This window comes from Pseudorasbora parva, chromosome 15, assembly GCF_024679245.1.
Source record: "Pseudorasbora parva isolate DD20220531a chromosome 15, ASM2467924v1, whole genome shotgun sequence".
Lineage (NCBI taxonomy): Eukaryota > Metazoa > Chordata > Actinopteri > Cypriniformes > Gobionidae > Pseudorasbora > Pseudorasbora parva.
The window spans coordinates 31,073,410-31,092,172 of NC_090186.1; the positions used below are offsets into that span (position 1 = coordinate 31,073,410).

The 18,763-nt window shown below is 36.3% G+C and overlaps 1 protein-coding gene across 1 annotated transcript; it reads left to right on the forward strand.

Moving 5' to 3' along the window:
• Positions 1-18,405, forward strand: ak9 (adenylate kinase 9). Its single transcript, XM_067417682.1, has 37 exons — positions 1-113; positions 344-460; positions 555-618; positions 713-765; positions 901-997; positions 1,099-1,211; positions 1,417-1,584; positions 2,860-2,982; positions 3,058-3,132; positions 3,555-3,656; positions 3,734-3,873; positions 3,952-4,274; positions 4,413-4,457; positions 6,450-6,580; positions 6,667-6,814; positions 7,041-7,140; positions 7,755-7,834; positions 7,986-8,033; positions 8,133-8,324; positions 8,433-8,563; positions 9,940-10,143; positions 10,443-10,754; positions 10,850-10,971; positions 12,409-12,628; positions 12,770-12,865; positions 12,944-13,159; positions 13,289-13,507; positions 13,614-13,827; positions 14,199-14,400; positions 14,504-14,650; positions 16,050-16,267; positions 16,401-16,597; positions 16,678-16,847; positions 17,022-17,120; positions 17,529-17,631; positions 17,772-17,886; positions 18,062-18,405. Exons 2-37 carry the CDS (start codon positions 353-355, stop codon positions 18,283-18,285), a joined length of 5,319 nt encoding a protein of 1,772 aa, XP_067273783.1. The 5' UTR covers positions 1-113; positions 344-352; the 3' UTR covers positions 18,286-18,405.
• The last annotated feature ends 358 nt before the right edge of the window (positions 18,406-18,763 follow it).

Genomic DNA, 18,763 nt, shown 5'->3' on the forward strand with positions numbered 1-18,763 from the left:
TCTCTTGAAATCTTGATTCTGTTGTGACCTGGTTGTCATGACACCGTTCAACACATAATAAAGTGCGGACAGAGATGGAGGTTACGTTCTGTTGCTGCAATCCCTATTATAATGTGAGTAAAATCATTAAACAAAGAGAATTGTGGTATTTATTTTAACGTATCAAAGCATGTAGGCTTGCATAAGCTCGAATTTAAATTGTTTAAACGTTACTTGATTCATCGTGCGATACTCAAAACACTATAAAATCTTAACGTCAGACGAAAATTAACGACGCTTTGATGCTAAACTTGACTTTGACCTAACTGGAATAAATTCATAGTTCTGTATTTCTGCTTTACAGTAACATACCATGTCATCCACCTCTGCGTACAGCTTAGTGGATCAACTCAACGAGGATGAAGCAGAGAGAGAGATTCTGCTCTCCAAGCCAACATGTTTTATCATCATTGGAAAACCAGTGAGTTTCCAACATGTATTTATTACTCAAACATGAAAGTACATATTTCTCAGCATTTAATTAAAATGTATTGTGTTACATTGTGTGATTTAAGGGTGTTGGCAAATCTACTCTAGCCAGAAAATTAGCCAAGACTTGGAATTGTCTCCTCATTGATGGTAACTTTAAATGATCAAGTGCCTCATTTGATACCACTCTGCTATTACTATACATATGAACTTTCTGAATATTTGTTTTTCTTCACCCTTTTAGATACAGATCTTCTCAACAGCCACATTGATGATGAGACTCAACAAGGTATACAGGTGTGTGTCATTGTTGTTTATTATTTATTTATTTATTTATTTATTTATTTATTTATTTATTTATTTATTTATTTATAGTAATAACTGATTCCCTTGCAAACAATTCTAGCTGTGTCAAAAATATTTTTGTTTCAGCTCTTTAAGATTCTGGCTGAAGGGAAAGCTGTTCCAGAAGAGATGATGGCCCAGTTAATTGTGGACCGGCTCAAGTCACCTGATGTAGAACATTACGGTATGGATATGACACAACTAAACTAACATAATTCAATAAATAATTTAATAAAATCTTTTCATATATATTTGAAATGACTTGTTTGAATGATGGTTGAGCAGGTTATGTCCTGGCCTGTTTGCCATCAATGTCAGAGGATTACCTGAAGATACAGGAGCAAATAGACCTGATTAAAAGCCTCAGAATGCCACCAGACTTCATCATCAACATTAAGGTTTTTCATAATCTTAATACTATACTCCTCTGATTTTAAGATATACACTATTTACATTATTTCATACATAACCATACTATAGAATTATATTGTATTTGTTGTGTTGTTCTACCATGTTTTTGCAATGTCGACATTGTGCAGTTATATTCACTTCTGTATCTAATACATAAATGTGAAGTGATTGACATTTAATGTATGTGTGCAGTGTGCAGACAGAGACCTGATCCACAGGCTATCAGATCAGCGTCAACATCCGGAGACAGGCCGTGTCTTCCAGAGGGAGAAGTGGGACCCTGAGAAGAAAGAGCCAGTCATAAAAACCAGCAGCATAGAAGATGAGGAAGAGGAAGAAACAGAGGATCTGGAGGAAGAGGTAATACTTAAAGGGATAGTACACCCAAAAATGAAAATTACCCCATGATTTACTCACCCTCAAGCCATCCTAGGTGTATATGACATTCTTCTTTCAGACGTATATGATCAGAGTTATATTAAAATATCCTGGCTCTTCCATTAACCATTAAAAAGGCCTTTATTAACCTCCCTGAGCCATATGGATTACTTTTATAATGGATGGGTTCACTTTTTTGGCCTTCAAATTTTAGGCTGCCATTATAAAGTTTGGAAAAGACAGGACTTTTTTTTTTATATAACTCCGATTGTTTTTGTCTGAAAGAAGAATGTAATATACACCTAGGATGGCTTGAGGGTGGGGTAATTTTCATTTTTGGGTGAACTATCCCATCCAGTGTATGAATTTGATATGGTTATTTTGTCATTCAACTTTGGGGTCTGATTGAGTCTACACAAGGAAAGCCATGGCAGTTGCATATTAAATGCATGAAGTCATGCACCACCAACATTCCTTTTGCTTTTTTGTTTGGTTATTTAAGTGCAGCCGAGTATTTGAAAGGCACTTTATCATTTTAGAATTTTCAGGGTGAGCACACTGCTATACAATACAATTCTAAAAATATTTAATAGAATAGTGAATAGAATATTCTTTGAATAGTGCATAAGTATGGAAACTGGGATGCACCTTTAGAGCTGCCTGTTCTCTGCCTGTTTAACTTGAAGACCCCTCACTTAGAGTACAATATTTATTCCAGTATTTCAGCTTGTTTTCAGAGTTTTTTATTAACAAAAACTGGTATGTCCATTAAAATAACCAACCACAATTAATGTTGTGATTCCAGAAGTTTAAAGACGGTACAGTCTGCAATAAAAACTACAGTTTTTGAGGATGGGGTCACTGGAGTGGGGGTGGATAAAAAAGACAAGAAAAAGAAATGTCATTTTCCATTACATTTTCCTTTCATTTTTAGCATTTATAGGAGTTACTTTACTACATAATCATAAATAATGAAATAAATAGATTTAAATATTATTTAATCTAATTTAAATAATTTTAAGTTATCCAGCAACCCTATTTAAAGTTTGGTACAGCCCCCTGATTGAGAACCACTGAAAAAAAAGGTGGAAATTGAGTTCAGTATATTATTGCCATTATTTATTTGCTAGACACTTTACCAAAGTGCTGTTTAAATTGTATTACAGCATGTTGTTGCAAAATGGATGAATTCAGAATTGCCAAATTTTGAAAGTCTGTGCACAAATGACTAAATGCAGTTACAAATCTGTGTTTAAGATGGAAGAGATAGAGCTACAGAAAGACATGATCACACAACTAGTAAGAGTGAGTGAGAATTACCCAGAGAACTCCAAGAGCAGGATCATGCACTATAAGGACACTATCCTCAGGCCTCTAGAGGTAATGGCACCTTTTGCACCTGCATACACACTATTATTGAAACAAAGAGCAGTTATACTTATGTTTGATGTCTAGGATTACATGGCAGACCATAATCCGCCCTATTTATTTGAGCTGGATGGAAACAAGGATCCAGAGGAGCTCTTTGAGGTAGGTGACCTCAGTCAAGCTGTTATGGACCAAGGACAATAACAATATTTATAACTATAAAGTTTTAATAATCGCTTTAATTATATCAGAATAGTTACGTCCACACCACAACTATAATTATAATAATATAGGGCAACAATATCGTTGAATTATTTTTTTTTTCCAGCTGAATGAATGATAAAAAACATTGACCAATCAGCCAATCAGAATTCATCCTTCTTTAAAAAACATATAATGCAAAGACATTACAACACAGACAGATCGTTATAATAGCTTGGTATGGATGCTAATATAGTTATAGTTAGTTATAGTTCTTGGTGTGAATGGGCTGAAGAATCAATACTGTCTTGAAATCACTAAAGCATTCAAATAACATGATAAATAATGTAATGATACTGAACTCTCCAATTCCCTGTGAACAGTCTGTAATGTCTCGTTTGGAGATCATGGCTGTGAGGTGTCCAGCTGTGCCTGTGCGTTTGATGCCAAAAGAGGACCCAGAGCTTGCTGATCAGATGGACATGGTCAGATACTAAAAATACACACCTCTCTAAAGTGACTTTCATTTTATATTGCCTCTTCACCATGTCTGTTTTTGTAGGACGAGCTGTTTCGGACTCTGTCTTCCCGTAGGAACGTTGCTCCTGGCTTTCCGTGGCGAAGGAGTCGATGGTCCTTCAACTGTCCGGTGGCACTTAAAGAGGGCAGGATGGTCAAGGGCAGTCCAGAGTTTGCCGTTGGGTTAGTGACAACAAATGTATTATAGCTAAAACTACAAAGTGAGGGGCCATTTATCATTTCATAATTTCTCTCCATCAGCTTTATGGATAGGATCTACGTCCTGTCATCTCAAGATGCTCTGCAGAAGTTCACGGGAAACCCTCGATGCTACCTGCTGCCACCTATGCCCCACTTGCCTTGCAGGGTGTCCGTGATTGGCCCACGATGCTCAGGAAAGAGCACAATGTGTGCACTGCTAGCTGAGTATTATGGGGCTGTAGTGGTAGATGTTGTGGCGTTGATGGAGCATACACTTTGTATGTTTACACAAGACATGTTAGACAAAGTGCGTCACGACACAACCCTCGCAGGCATGGAGAAGGTCAGAGCCAAGATGCAGCTTGAGGCTACACATGCATCAGGTTAGAACTATTATGAGGATGCCAACTTGGTAAACCTACCAAAAAGCAAGCTCCATGATAGAATGATAAGATGATTGAGTTGGGAACTTTTAAAACATTTTGGGACGCATTTGAGATGTTTTTTCTCCATTTTTGTAGGTAAGGTGACAACCATTGAGGGTGCGTCTGATGAAACTTATTTAGGTGAGGTCAATGCACAAACATGGACTTTACTCCCCCCTCAGTTTCACTGATAATAATGTATATTCTGTGCTTTAACATTTGTTTAACTGTTATCATTCACATCATGTTTATATGCACACATTACATAAATGAAAATAATACAAAGTTAAATAAGTTAAATATTAATTCAGTGGTTACTGAGAGTTTTAAAGGGTTAGATCACCCAAATATGAAATTTCTGTCATCATTTACTCACCTTCATGTCATTCCAAAACTTCTGAGACTTTCGTTCATTATTTTTAATGAAATCTGAGATTTCTGTCCCTCCATCGTCAGTCTCTACAACTACCATCGTCGTGTATTAAAAATAAAATAAAAACTATTATAAAATTAATCCACATGAATTAAACCGTTTAATTAAAAAAAACGAAATCTAAACTCTGAAGACACTCGATCGCTTTATATGATAAACAGGTTGCTTTTAGGCTTTTATTCACATATAAACATTGATCAGCAAACATAAACAGAAGCTCGAAAACCTGCTTGACATGCAAAAACAAACCTTAATGGTTCTTGTGGAAGCTCAAACATTACACACAAGAATGAACCTCCTTTGTTGTCAAGCGAACAACTGATGTGTGCATTTATTAATATGTGAATAAAAGCCTAAATTAAATCTGTTCATCATATAAAGGGATTTTGTCTCTTCAAAAAAATGTAAACACTTAAATCATATGGATTAGTTTTACGATCTCTTTAATAAACGGTTGAAGGGACAGAAAGCTCTCAGATTTCATTTGGATTTGTGTTCCGAAGATGAACGAAAGACTTACGGGTTTGAAACGACATGAGGGTGAGTGAATAAAGACAGAATTTTCTTTTTTGGGTGTACTAACATTTTATAAATACTAAATATAAATACTATGAAATGCACCTTACTACACTGAACTGGTACATAAATCTAAAATCTAAAAGTTGTTTTTATTCATTGAAATAAAGCTAAAGTCAAATAAAACATAAATATTTGATTAAAAACTTAGATTTGAAAAAAAGTTGCCAACTAACAGAAATAAATGTTTTAGAAGCCAGCTTCAAGTCTCACAAGGAGTTCCCTCTCTACCAGACTTTCGTACATACAATTTCTCAACAGTTATACTGTTTTCAAGGTTTAGCCACATGATTACTGCAAGTTGAATGATTCTGATTGGCTAAGATAAAATAGACAGTCATAATATACTTCTACACATTGTCAGTTAATCAGATGCAAGTGTCCATAGATCACTTGTTGACACTTTCACCCCGGAATTAGACACGTAGTGACCTTCCAGGTCTGGAGCAGGCACCAGCTTGTCCAGAACAACATCCTGTCACCAGTCGTACACCTTCAGTACTGATCTGTAACACAGAATGCTGTGCACATACACAGATTCACAGTCTCTCCAAGGTTGGAGTTGGTTGAGCTCCAGTTCTGACCAGAAAATTTCCCAAAACATACTAATAGCATGTGCTTTCTCTCAGAGGTACAGGCAGTATTCATAATAACTATTTAGTGTTCCAGGAAAAGAAAATATAAAATATAATATGAAATGAAAGACCAATCCATATTTCATCTCTGGAAGCCGGGCTAAACGAGTAAAACTGTTACTGCACTCCTGGCATGTTAGGGGTGTGTGATACGTCCAAAATCACACAACATTTTTCCCAAAGACAAACTTTAGAAAACATACATGAAGAAAACAAACAATCAGGTTATCTTTAGTAATATCATAACTGGAAAGAATCATTACAAATCATTATAATATATATATATATATATATATATATATATATATATATATATATATATATATATATATATATATATATATATATATATATATATATATATATATATATATATATATATATATATATATATATATATATATAGAGAGAGAGAGAGAAGTGACAGTGGATTTCAGAATCCGCACCCTTCAGTAGTATATAATGAATACTAATATGTTATTTTTACAGCAATAGAAGTGACAGAAGATCATCCAGATGTTCAAGCTCTTGTGGAGGAAGCTATGAAGGAAGCAGCAGAGTCTCCATTCACAGCTTCACGGGAGCTTTATTTGGAGGCCCTAGAGAAGCACATAAGAGAGGTAGACTGCTGTGCTGCCTCCATCAGCTCTCATACTTAAACAGAACAACATTATTTGTGTTTCTAAGAGTGCCTGTGGGTTGTCAGATTGAGGCTGAAGGTGTTGATGAATATAAAAGGGGATGGATACTGGACAACATTCCCAGCAGTAATTCACAGCTGATCACCATTGAGGAACTACATGCTGCTATAACACCCGAAGTCCTATTCTGTCTGCAAGACAATGATGGAGAGGGTGAGAGAAAGACACGTATTTCCATGTATTCTTCATAATTTCTTAGCTGTGATTTTGATATCAAATAGAGACAATGATGGAGAGGGTGAACGAAAGACATGTATTTGCATGTATACTTTATAATTTCTTAGTCCTGATTTTGACATTAAATAATTCAGTCTATGCCTGCTTAGGCAATGAAGTCCACTTAATTGTGATGATCACTTTGATGTTTTTTTTATTAAAGGAAGGACTGTACTTACCAGGATGTATGAACAGAATAAAGGACAGGTGGATCGAGCTATGTTGGCTCGCCTAAAGAAAGAAGGGAAACTGCATAAGACACTGTAAGTGGAACACATATAAGGGCCCAGTTTCAGAAAATATAAAGTGGGGATTCACTGGAGAAGATGATTGTATTTTGTTTTAAATTAATTATAGTATCAGTATAATTTCAGTAAAAGTTAGAAAAAATAAATAAATGGATCCTTCAGAAATCATTGATTTAGTGCTTAAATAGCATTTTGAAATATGCTGCTTAAAGGGTTAGTTCATCCAAAAATAAAAATTAGCCCATGGTTTACCTCAAGCCATCCTAAGTGTATATGACATTCTTCTTTCAGATTAATAAAATCAGAGTTACATAATAAATTTAAAAAAGGCTCTTCCAAGCCATATAATGGCAGTATTATATATAATTCTCTTTTTTAACTCCATAAAAGTGCATCTATCCATCATATAACTACTCCACACAGCTCCGGGGGGTTAATGAAGGCCTTCTAAAGCGAATCGATGTTTAGATCCAGTTCCATCTAAAAGGGATCTTAAAAACCAGAGGAGAAAAAAGTTTAACATCTTGATTTTTATGGTTTCATGTTGGAAAGTGGTAGTTTTTGTATTTCAAAACGGAGGTGTGATTTGATTTTCAATATTGTTTTCATGCTTTTTTTTTTTTTTGCAGGAAACCGATTGAAGCCTCAAACAAAGATTCACAGCCAGTTGACACCCAGCCCAAACTAGAGACATTGATTGAAGAGTCAGGTAGTACTCTTTAACTCATTAACATGTTGCTGTGCATTTACATACAGTATCTCAAACTCTGCTCAGCCTTACAGTTTTGCCAGTTGTCTTAGGTCTTAAGGTATGAATGTGTTAAAATAGGTTTTGATAAATCATTTATATGTATTTACAGAGAGTTCTGATAAGTCTGAGGATGAAGGCAAAATATTTAATGATGAAGGTTTGTAGTCTTATTATATATCTGTGTATTTTTCCTTCAACTTCTCGACTTGTTTTGGAAGGTATATATTTTTGCACATCTGCATGTCTTGGTGTACAGAGGTGGTGCTTCCAACGTGGGAAAAAGGTTATCCTGACGGCCCAGAGATGGATGCCTTTAGTGTGCAGCTGAAGCAGTTTGTTGCAGATTGGGAAAGCATGGAGCAGACCATCACCTGCAGCTATGCAATACTGAACATCACCAACAAAACACCTCAGGACATCCTCCAAGAGATGATTGACCATATGGAGAGTACGTGGAGTAGACTGTCTGTCTGTTTCATGCTCTCTAAATTAGCAGTCACACCCTCTCATTCACTGTTCTGTCTTTCACTTATCCCTTTCTAAATTTCTCTCTTAGAGCCATTTAAGTACACAGCTTGGATGGTATCTAGTGCAGACCTGGAGGAGGAGGATGAGGCTATACATGCACTGGCACAGGTTGAGAAACAAGATGATGATAATGAAGAGGAGGAGGAACAAGAATCAGAGGTTATACTCATCATTAATCTAGCACGGAACGCACTGTCAAATCAAAATTGAATACACATTTCTGGTCTGGAAAATGTTAATTTTTTTTAATCATTGAATATCCTTTTACACTTAGAAATACATCATAATACAGTGGTAAAATGGTTTGTGAATATAATTTTGGGTTGATTACTTTACGCCAGTCGCCAGCTGCAGTGAAACAGGTAAAGTTGACCAATCCTGAGTGGTGATGTCATTACACAGATTATACCAGCATGGCTCAGCACGGAATTCCGGCCCAAAAACGTTTTGTAATCTTGTCGTGCTAAACCAAGCTCAAGTGGAAACCGTAAGCACTCTTTGTCATTCTTAGATAACTTTCCGCCAAATCCCTATTGGCCTAAAATATGTACTTGAAGTACCCCCTAAGATTTTGAATTCTCAGCGTCTCTGACATTGGGTACGCGTCTCAATCAGCTCCCTAGTTCAGTGCCCTGACTACTGTACTAGGGAGCTGATTCTGTACTAGGGAGCTGATACTGTACTAGGGAGCACTCTATGGTTTCCCAAACTAGGGTTTGTGAATTAATGAAAAGTAAAAATTTAACTAAATTAAAATAATATATAAAAAAAATAATTAAAAAAAATTAAATTAATTAAAAAAATATATATAAAAAAATTATATATATATATATATATATATATATATATATATATATATATATATATATATATATATATATATATATATATATATATATATATATATATATATATATATATATATATATATATATGTACAAGGGAGCTGATTGAGACAGGCCACTAGACTCACATCTGGACTCTATTGCAGCTTTCTTTAGTGGAGGACCGCCCAAAAGACTTTTGACTGACATGCAAAGCAACCAATCACAGTTCAATTTGTTCTGTTGTGTTTAGGGCCATGACAATGTAAAGTCGATATCCCTGCAATAACAGATTATTATTCATTCAAGAACATGACTTGAATGAATAACAATGAAGCCGTGTACTTATACGTTTGAAAATCCAGCTTTTAGCCGATAGGTGATCGTTGTCACAGTTGTAAACACGACAGCGCTCTTCTTCCACGAGGGAGCTTGGTGTCACTGCATTTGTTTCTAGACGGTCCATTAAAGAATGCTCTTCTCACGGAAATCCTGTAAAATTCAACCAATCAGATGACGACTTTGAAACTCCTGAAGTGTTTCCAGATAAGTGTGCCATCTGCATCAGACGTTTAGCCAACGGTCCGTGGCCGTGACATCTGAGGCTTAGACAAGGGAAACCCTCACTTTGACCACCAATTTTAAAAATAGAGCAGACAGATGTAAGATTCTTACAATATTATGCCATTCTTTTGTTTATGATGGTCTCAGGAGGATGTGAGCTCTAAGAGGAAGCTGGGAGACACCAAGCATTTTTGTCCAGTGGTGCTGAAGGAGAGCGGTACGCTACAGCCGTGTCTGGACGAATATGCTGCCAAGTACAGAGACAAAGTCTATTATTTCTCCAGCACAGAGGCACAAGAAAAGTTCCTACATAACCCTGAAATCTACATATCTAACACCCAACCATTAAAGGTATTTTTGTATTTTCTCAGGATAAATGATAAGCTACATTTTTTTAGGGTCCCATTAAAATGATCATGCAACATTTCGGTCAACAGACCTTATTGAGGCCTTTTGTACAGTATAAATGCATCACACATACATCAGTATAAATGATAAAAACACACATGTTGTGAATGTGACAACAAACCTCTGACCTTGTTTTGTACTTTTGAACGTCTTCTGCATCTGTGAAAAAAATTGAAAATCACAAACATGTACAATTCATGGCAAATAATACATAACTCAAAGCTCTGCTTGTATGCAACCAGCCACCTGCGCTGCGTGTCTTCATGCTAGGAGTGAGGGGCTCTGGAAAGACCACCCATGGGAAGTGGCTTGCAGAGCAGCTGGGAGTTTTCCACATCCAGTTCAGAGAGCGGCTACAGGAGCTGATCCTACGGAAGACACAGAAACATGTGTCATATGCAGATGATTCTGAACCCCCTGAGGAACCTCCGGAAGAGCTGCAGGGCCTGCTGGAGGCTCAGGCTCAGGCCCAGGGTCAGAACGCAGAATCCCCTCCAGACCAGGAAGACAAGACCAGTCATGAGGATACTGCATCTTCTAATCCTGACACAAATGTAAGAGGGCTGTAAAGGCAAGATGTTTGAAATTTTTATTTTTATTTGCATAGTTTATCACATATAGTAATTTTTTTTTGCATTGCCATTTGTAGGAAGAACCAGCATTGACTGATGATGAGGAGGCCATAAAGGCATACCTGCAGGATGGTGATCCTCTCCCTCCAGAGATACTGGAAATGGTTTTATTGCAGTGGTGGGACCAGGAGCCCTACAAGTAAATGTTCATTCTCAAACACTCACTAATCCACACAAGCTACCTCATAAAACAACAACAACAATAAAACACTTGCAGATATAGCTTAAACTTTAAATCATCAAATAGTCTTGTCTGGCTATCACCAGACCAAGCTCAATTTAAGACAGAACATTGGACTGGGGAGTCTGCTCTGTATTTTCTTCTGCACAAGAGGCGTGATCAACGAGCATAATTCAAATGACTCTGTACGCAATTGGATATTCCTTCAACCAATCAGACCACAAGAGGCATGATCAATGGGCAACGACCCATCATTTCTCTATCCGTCGTTGTGTTAAACCCGCCAATTTGGCACGCCAGTTGGATAAGCCAGTCTGTGATTGGTTCCTGCAAAAGTGTAACAGAAGCATTAGAAATTATTGTACAGGTTGCCGGGCGAAATAAAATTGCTGGCAGATCAGGCTGGATTTACCCAGTCTACAAATAGTCCACCGCAAGATTAAAATGTTGTTATTATTTATTCAAACCTGCACACAAAAAAGAGAAGCTAACCTCTTTCATGCAATGGCAGTTAAAGTTTTTAGCTCCAAATAGGACAAAAAAGCAATAACAGCTAGAGATGGATTCCTTGACAGTTTTAGCGAAACTCAAACTTTAAAAACGGTTATCATACTTTAAAATCTTTATATTCTTTTTAATTACTTTTTGTGAACTTAAGTAACTTAAAATTAATAATAAATAACTTAAATAACAAAAACTGATTTGAGACGGTGCTATTTTAATATTATTTATTTACTATTTTAGTATTTGTTCATATTTTGAATTAAATTAAAATGTATATATTTTTTTTATTTGTTAAATATTTGTATATTACGGAGCCCCTAAAGGGATCTTTGCAAAAAAACAAAATTATAATATATATATATATATATATATATATATATATATATATATATATATATATATATATATAAATTTAAATATTATATTATAATAAAAATATATTATTATATTTCAGTTGGTTGCCTTAGATTTTTAATCTAATATTTATATTTTATTTGATTTTTTTTTACAATAACAACACTGATTTGAGACCATTTAGATCACAAAACTTTGCATAAAAAAGGCACAAATAACAATAATAGTAATATAATCATTTATTATTAGAAATAAATATTATTATTAGTAAAATAATCATAATGCATGTTTTTTATTGTTATCATCATCATCATCATCATCATCATGTATTGTTGTGTCAAAAAGCAATAATATATACATATTAAAACTTACAACACCTGTATAATATCTCATCTGTCATTAAAAGGCAGTATCAGTCAATCTCAATGCATATAAAAGCCGTAAAGTAAAAAGTACATACATATGCTATATTCCAAGGGGAAAATAAGCTTATGTGTTTGAATGTAGGAGGGTCAGTACACATAACTTTTCTCTCAGATCCACAGGGTTTATTTTGGAGGGATTTCCCGAAAACCAAGAGGAGGTGTCCTTCATGGTGGAGCATCACTTGTTTCCAGATGTGGTGGCAGTGATGTCTGTAGAGGTGTCTGAGGTAATGCGGCGTTTCCTGCCTTCGCGGCTCGCGCGTTGGAGAGAGAGAGAAGAGCGCAGGCAAGAGCAAAAGCGTCTAGTCATTAAGCTGCGGAGCGAACTTAGGGTGAGTGTTTAAGCGAAAACAGCCCTTGGGATAAAAGGGATGTAAAATCCAAATGAGCAAAATGAACAGCAGGAATTTACTGTAAAGCAGGTGATACACATTTTCTGGAGTAAATATGCATTGGTCTGTGTCAAACTGTAGGAGCGGGCCATCACCCAGAGAAGAGCTGAGCTTATGGCTGAACGTGCAACCCAAAAACCAAACCCACTCACTGTGAAGCCCTCCCTCGAAGAACAGGTCATTGATGTCAACTGTCGTCATGTCTTTATGCACTGGTGAGTGAAAGATTATGACAGAAAATCTGTTGCTCTTTAGGAGGATGAGGATGACGAAGAGGTGGAAGAAGAAGCAGAGGCAATAAACGAAGAGCAGGAATTGGAGGAAATGGAGGAAATACTGCTGGAGGAGTTTCCTCCTGTAGAGGAAGAGGAGGCAGAGGATGAAGAAACAGAAACTAGTGCAGAAGAAAGGCTGGAGACGGAGATCACTCAGAGGTTTGAGAAGGATGACAACAACCTCACCAGTATGACGGTAAGGAGAAGCTAAAAGCTTGTATTATAAACAACTTCAAATTCATTATTGACTGCTCATATTAGGAAGACATTATAGCTTTTGTTAAATTCTAGAAATTCTTCAGATAATACATTGTTTTTTTCATAGAACTTCCTAACAGAGAACCAAATCCCCCGTCTGGTTATAAGCGCAGGCAGTTTGCCTCGGATCGTGAGGTATCAGCTCCTACAGGGAATCAAACCTCTGGTGGTAAACAGAGAATCACTCTTTCAGACGTGTCAGCCAATCAGCCACAGTCACGCCAGAAGACTCCTGTACTGCTCCTTTAAATATCCCAGTGCCTTCGGGTGCTGGGATCCTGTTAAGGTAAAAGCAGATAATTCAAAATTTTGAAAATGAATTACATAATATAAGCCTAAAATAGAGCATAAAAATAGAGGCAACAAAGTCTGTTTGCTATTGTGTTTTGTAGTACGCAGAAGGAGATTTGATCCAGCCTCCACAAGGCCCTTTCAACGCCACATTCCCTGTCCTTCTGCATCAGTTCATATACTTCTTTGCCTCCAGGGAGACACGCAACACCTTTATCCTCAACCCAATCAAATATCTCCGTCAACCAAAGCCCAACCCTTCCCTTCCAATCAAACTGGCTATCATTGGCCCACCCAAAGCAGGCAAAACCACAGGTCAGATTTCTGGAAATAAAATACAAGTCACTCACAGTTTCGCAGATGAGACTTAAGCCTAGTCCCAGAATAAAATGCATGTTTGAGCTAATTTGAATTTATTTATTAACCAATTTAATTTGGTTGCATAAAATCTAAGTAATTTGCATTGACATGTCTTAAAATAGGCTATGCCAGTGCTATTGTTGTGTGTCAAGATGAACATCAGTAATGTTTTTTTTCTAAGGTACATTTAAAAAAGCTACTTTAAATTTCCTATGTCCTAATCCTGCATTCTAAGATCTGTAAAATCAGACCAGAATAACTTAAAAGCAATAGTTTTATAGATTTCATAAAAAGTAGCTTTTAACTGTGTGTGTGTGTGCATTCAGTGGCCCGGGTGTTTGCACAGGAGTATGGTCTCGCTCGGCTTTCAATTGGGGATGCAATACGTATGGTGCTCAACAACCAGTCCAAAACTGATTTGGCTTATCAGGTGCAGAAGCATTTGAACCAGGGCCTGACCGTTCCTGATGAACTGGCCATCCAGTGCTTGGAGGTGGCAGTAATGAGCCTGGTCTGCAGCACTCGTGGGTGAGGAGCACATTTTTTCCAATCAAAGAAAAATGTACTTCTGCAAGAAAAAATAACCTAAAAGACAGAAGACTTTAAATCTATGTATATGTTTGATCCTCAGGTTTGTTTTGGATGGCTTCCCTGTGACCAAGCATCAGGCTGAATTACTGGAATCCTGCAGCATTACTCCTATGCTAGTGATTGAACTGCAACTGGACATGGCGGAAGTGCTGAGGAGAGGCCTGAAAGACAAGGGGAAAAACAACAAGTCAGAACAGCACAAACACTCGCATCTCAAAAATCTCCAGTCATTTTAGTATTGTTTATATACCTTTATTGTATTTAATAATATTTTGAATTGGCTTTTATTTTTATATGTTCAGTTTACGTTAACTTTAAAAATGTAAACCTAAATTTGAGTAATTTTGTTTACCATTGCTTTTACCATTTTTATTAGTTTTTGTTTTTTAATATTTCTAATTTAGCTTTACTTTATATTTATTTCAGTTATAGTAATTGTATAATTAAACTTATTTTATTTTTTATTTTTTCTATTTTTTTTTTGTTGTTGTTTGTTTTAAGATTTAGTTGCTTCATCTAATATTTATACACTATATTGCCAAAACATTTGGGACGCCTGTCTTTATATGCACATGAACTTAATCACATTACATGAACATGCACACTAACGACATCCAATTCTATAAGGTTTAATATGGAGTTGGTCCACCCTTTACAGCTATAACAGCTTCAACTCTTCTGAGAAGACTTTCCACAAGGTTTAGGAGTGTGTTTATGGGAATTTTTTACTATTGTTCTAGAAGCGCATTTGTGAGGTCAGGCAATGATTTTGGATGAAAAGGCCTGACTCGCAGTCTCTGCTCTAATTCATCTCAAAAGTGTTCTATCGGGTCAGGACTGCAGTTCAGTCAAGTTCCTCCACACCAAACTCGCTCATCCATGTCTTTATGGACTTTGCTTTATACATTGGTGCGCAGTCATGTTGGAACAGGAAGGGGCCAAGCCCGACCCCTGAAAAACAACCCCACACTGTAATCGCCCCTCCACCAAACTTTACACATGGTACAATGCATTCAGGCAAGTACCATTCTCCTAGCAACTGCCAAATTCAGAATTGTCCATCTGAATGTGGAACCTTGGAAGTGGAGCCCTAGAACACCTGAATTTATTTGATTTGGATGGGTGTCCCAATACTTTTGGCAATAAAGTGTATTTAGTTTTATTTTAGCTTTCAATTAAAGTTGCAGACCATAACATAAAAAGACTGCAGCTTTAAGGAAAATTCAAAAAATTACGCCATTTTAATGCCAACTTAAAATAAAACTTTTTTTTTAGATTTAAGACTATACTCATATAATTTTAAGAGTAAAGTCATAATATTTTGAGAATAATGTTATAATAGACCTTTTTTTTATAAGAATAAAGTCAGAAAAAAATGACAATGTTATGAAAATGAAGTTAATGTTATGAGAATAAAGTTTTTAAAGACATTAAAAATAATGGGAATAAAAGCTAAGTATTGCTTGAATTAAGTCGATTTTTTATTTTAATGTTCACACTGTTAAATGTTGGGGGATATTATGGACTGGCATAATACAAATATTAAATGCAAATATTCATAAGATTATGGCAACTCTCTCCAACAGGCCTTACCCAATGAATGACAGCCCCCAGGCACTAAACATTCGCAACTCTTGCTTCCGACGGGAGGTTGAAGCCCTTAGGCAACACGTCCACCATCAGTATCACAACTGGACTCCCATTGATGCTCACAAGAGCAAGTGGTGGGTATGGGAGCGAGTTTTAGATGAAGTTCGCATAAGCATAAGACACATTTATGCTTACCTGGAAAGAATTCAGAAAGGTGAGAGCATGCAAATAATAAACAGTTGACAAACAAGAAGCACTAGTAATATGCATCCATGTATCAAGCATTAAATTTGCATCGATAACATCAATATGCATAGTTTTTTGACAGCTTTCTGTCATCCTCACAGGCCAGGCAGCCTGTTTAAACAGACTGTGCATTACCCCAAGAGAGCTGAAGTCTCGGCTGGGAGAGTTTGGGCAATACTGCCCAGTTAGCTTAGCTCTCCGGCGCCATCTGGTGGACTGTTCACATAATACCTCACTTGAATTGGCTGCAGAGTTTAAGGGCCACTTCTACAAAATGGCCAGCAGAGAGCTTCTAGAGGTAACGTGTCAGATGTTCCAACAGCATGTTTACAGAAAATTTGGTTTAACACTACCTCTCTTTATATGTTTCTTAAAAAGAGGTTTTTAGATTCCCCGGATCAGTTTGTGGTTCCAGGTTGCCCTTACCCATTACCTCCTCCTTCACTCCTGCCTCATAAGCTCAATGCAGGCCAGGTGAAGAGCAGGTTCCCTCAACAGGTGGAGATGAAGGGTTTCTGCCCCGTCACTTATCTAGATGGTCAACAGAGGTACAGCCAAGAAATTCTATAACACTTATTAGAGAAAATACTACACACTTCATCATTAATAAGCTTTTTCACACACTTTAGTCCAAGTAAAAGACACGTTGTCATTTAAAAGCATTCAGCACTATGGAAAGGATACACAGTGCAGTTCTACCATGTTTTTCTCTTCATCTGTAGGTATGAGGCATTGGTGCGTGGGAACATGGAGTATGCTGTTGAGTATCGAAATAGGATCTATATATTTGAGAGTGAGAAGAAACAAGAGAAATTTCTCCAGTGAGTAGTGATTTGGCTGGATTAGATATTTTTAAAAGAAATTAATTCTGCATTAAATTGATCAAAAGTGACAGTAAAGACTTTTACATTGTTTCAAAAATATTCTATTTCAAGTAAATGCTGTTCTTTTGACCTTTCTATTCATCACAGAATCCTAGAAAAATGATCACAGGTTTAAATTACATTGTAAAATATTAATATAGAAAACAATTTATTATTATTACTGTTCATACTGTATTTTTTATCAAATAAAAAAAACCATATACATTAATAATTATTAATTTACATATCCGGCATTTATACATATATTATCTTCATTCAAGATAATGTTAATAATAACCATAGCAACATGCTATTTGTAATACAGTAACATGAAGCACAGATGATTCACTACAGAACTGTCCTCAGGTCACCTGATATTTACTGGGACCAGAAACTTCCGCATAAACTACCTCCGTTGGAAGATCCGGTCTTATTGACCTCTTTACCGATCATGGGCTATTTGGAACAAGTAAGAAAACACTGACACTCACTTTTGTGTACCTAAATGGTCTGTGTAACCATCACTAAACTGTTTTTAACACATGGAAAAAAAAAAGTTAACCACAGTTTTAATGTATGCATGCATGTATGTTTTTTGGTTTTTTTTAGAGTGTGGCAGTACCCATAATCAAAGCAATGACTGCTGTTGGTCAACTCAAGCCGAAGTTCCCCTTTCTCAGTGTGAAGAGATCTGCTTTATTGTACCTGGCCTTTTATCTGAAAGGTGGTCTTGATTTTCTTATTTTGGTTTCCTTATGAATAGCTGGGTTCTCATATGGGTTTGGATAATATGTTTTAATAATTTGTGCAATAAATTAATTTATTCATTGTAGGATAATTTCTAATAAAGTCAAAGTATCTTCCCACACTTTAAACTTTCTACCCCTCCACTCTCACAGCATTCAACACCAAAAACCCGGACTATATTCGACAGAAATACAAAAAGAAACTTCAGAAGTTTGAGGAAGGCTGTGAGCTCATCTCATACCTGGGCACTACCATGAAGACATACAGATCCCCTCACAACCTGCCCCCAGGTTTTGCACAGAAGCTGGACAGGTTTCTGGCCCATGAGAAGTCCGTCAAAACAGCCTCAGGTCTGATACAGCTTGGGGGCAGCTGAAGCAACTTCAAATAATAAAAACTTGAGTCAGCACATCACAGTATTTGATCAGTGTTGGTACTTTTTTGTTCTGTTTAAATGACAATTAAATGTATGAGCCTAATAAATGTTTTAATCGATTTTGTTAAGTATTTCTTTGTTGTTATTGTTTTAAACGTATACCCCCGTTTCACAGACGAGGCTTGAGCTAGTCTCCAATTAAAATGTATGTTTGAGCTGTTTTAAAAGCAACATGTAATATCTTAAAGAAAATATTGGCTTTATTTAAGCCGTGTTTGTGAAACCGAGCTTGATGTGTTTTTTTGTGTGTTTATTTTACAAACATTTCAATTGATAATTAAAAAATATATGAGTAAAACAAACGATATTGGTTTTTTTATACAAAATCTGAATACAACAAAATGGCATAGGACAGTCAAAATACATAAAAAATACTGGCATGGAAGGCTCAACAACACACACACACACACACACACAC

Excerpts from the sequence above, each read along its gene's own strand:
- ak9 (XM_067417682.1), top strand. The coding sequence starts at position 353 with ATGTCATCCACCTCTGCGTACAGCTTAGTGGATCAACTCAACGAGGAT. Across the intron at positions 6,581-6,666 it reads TAGAGAAGCACATAAGAGAG|ATTGAGGCTGAAGGTGTTGA; the intron begins GTAGACTGCTGT and ends GTGGGTTGTCAG. Across the intron at positions 10,144-10,442 it reads CTAACACCCAACCATTAAAG|CCACCTGCGCTGCGTGTCTT; the intron begins GTATTTTTGTAT and ends GTATGCAACCAG.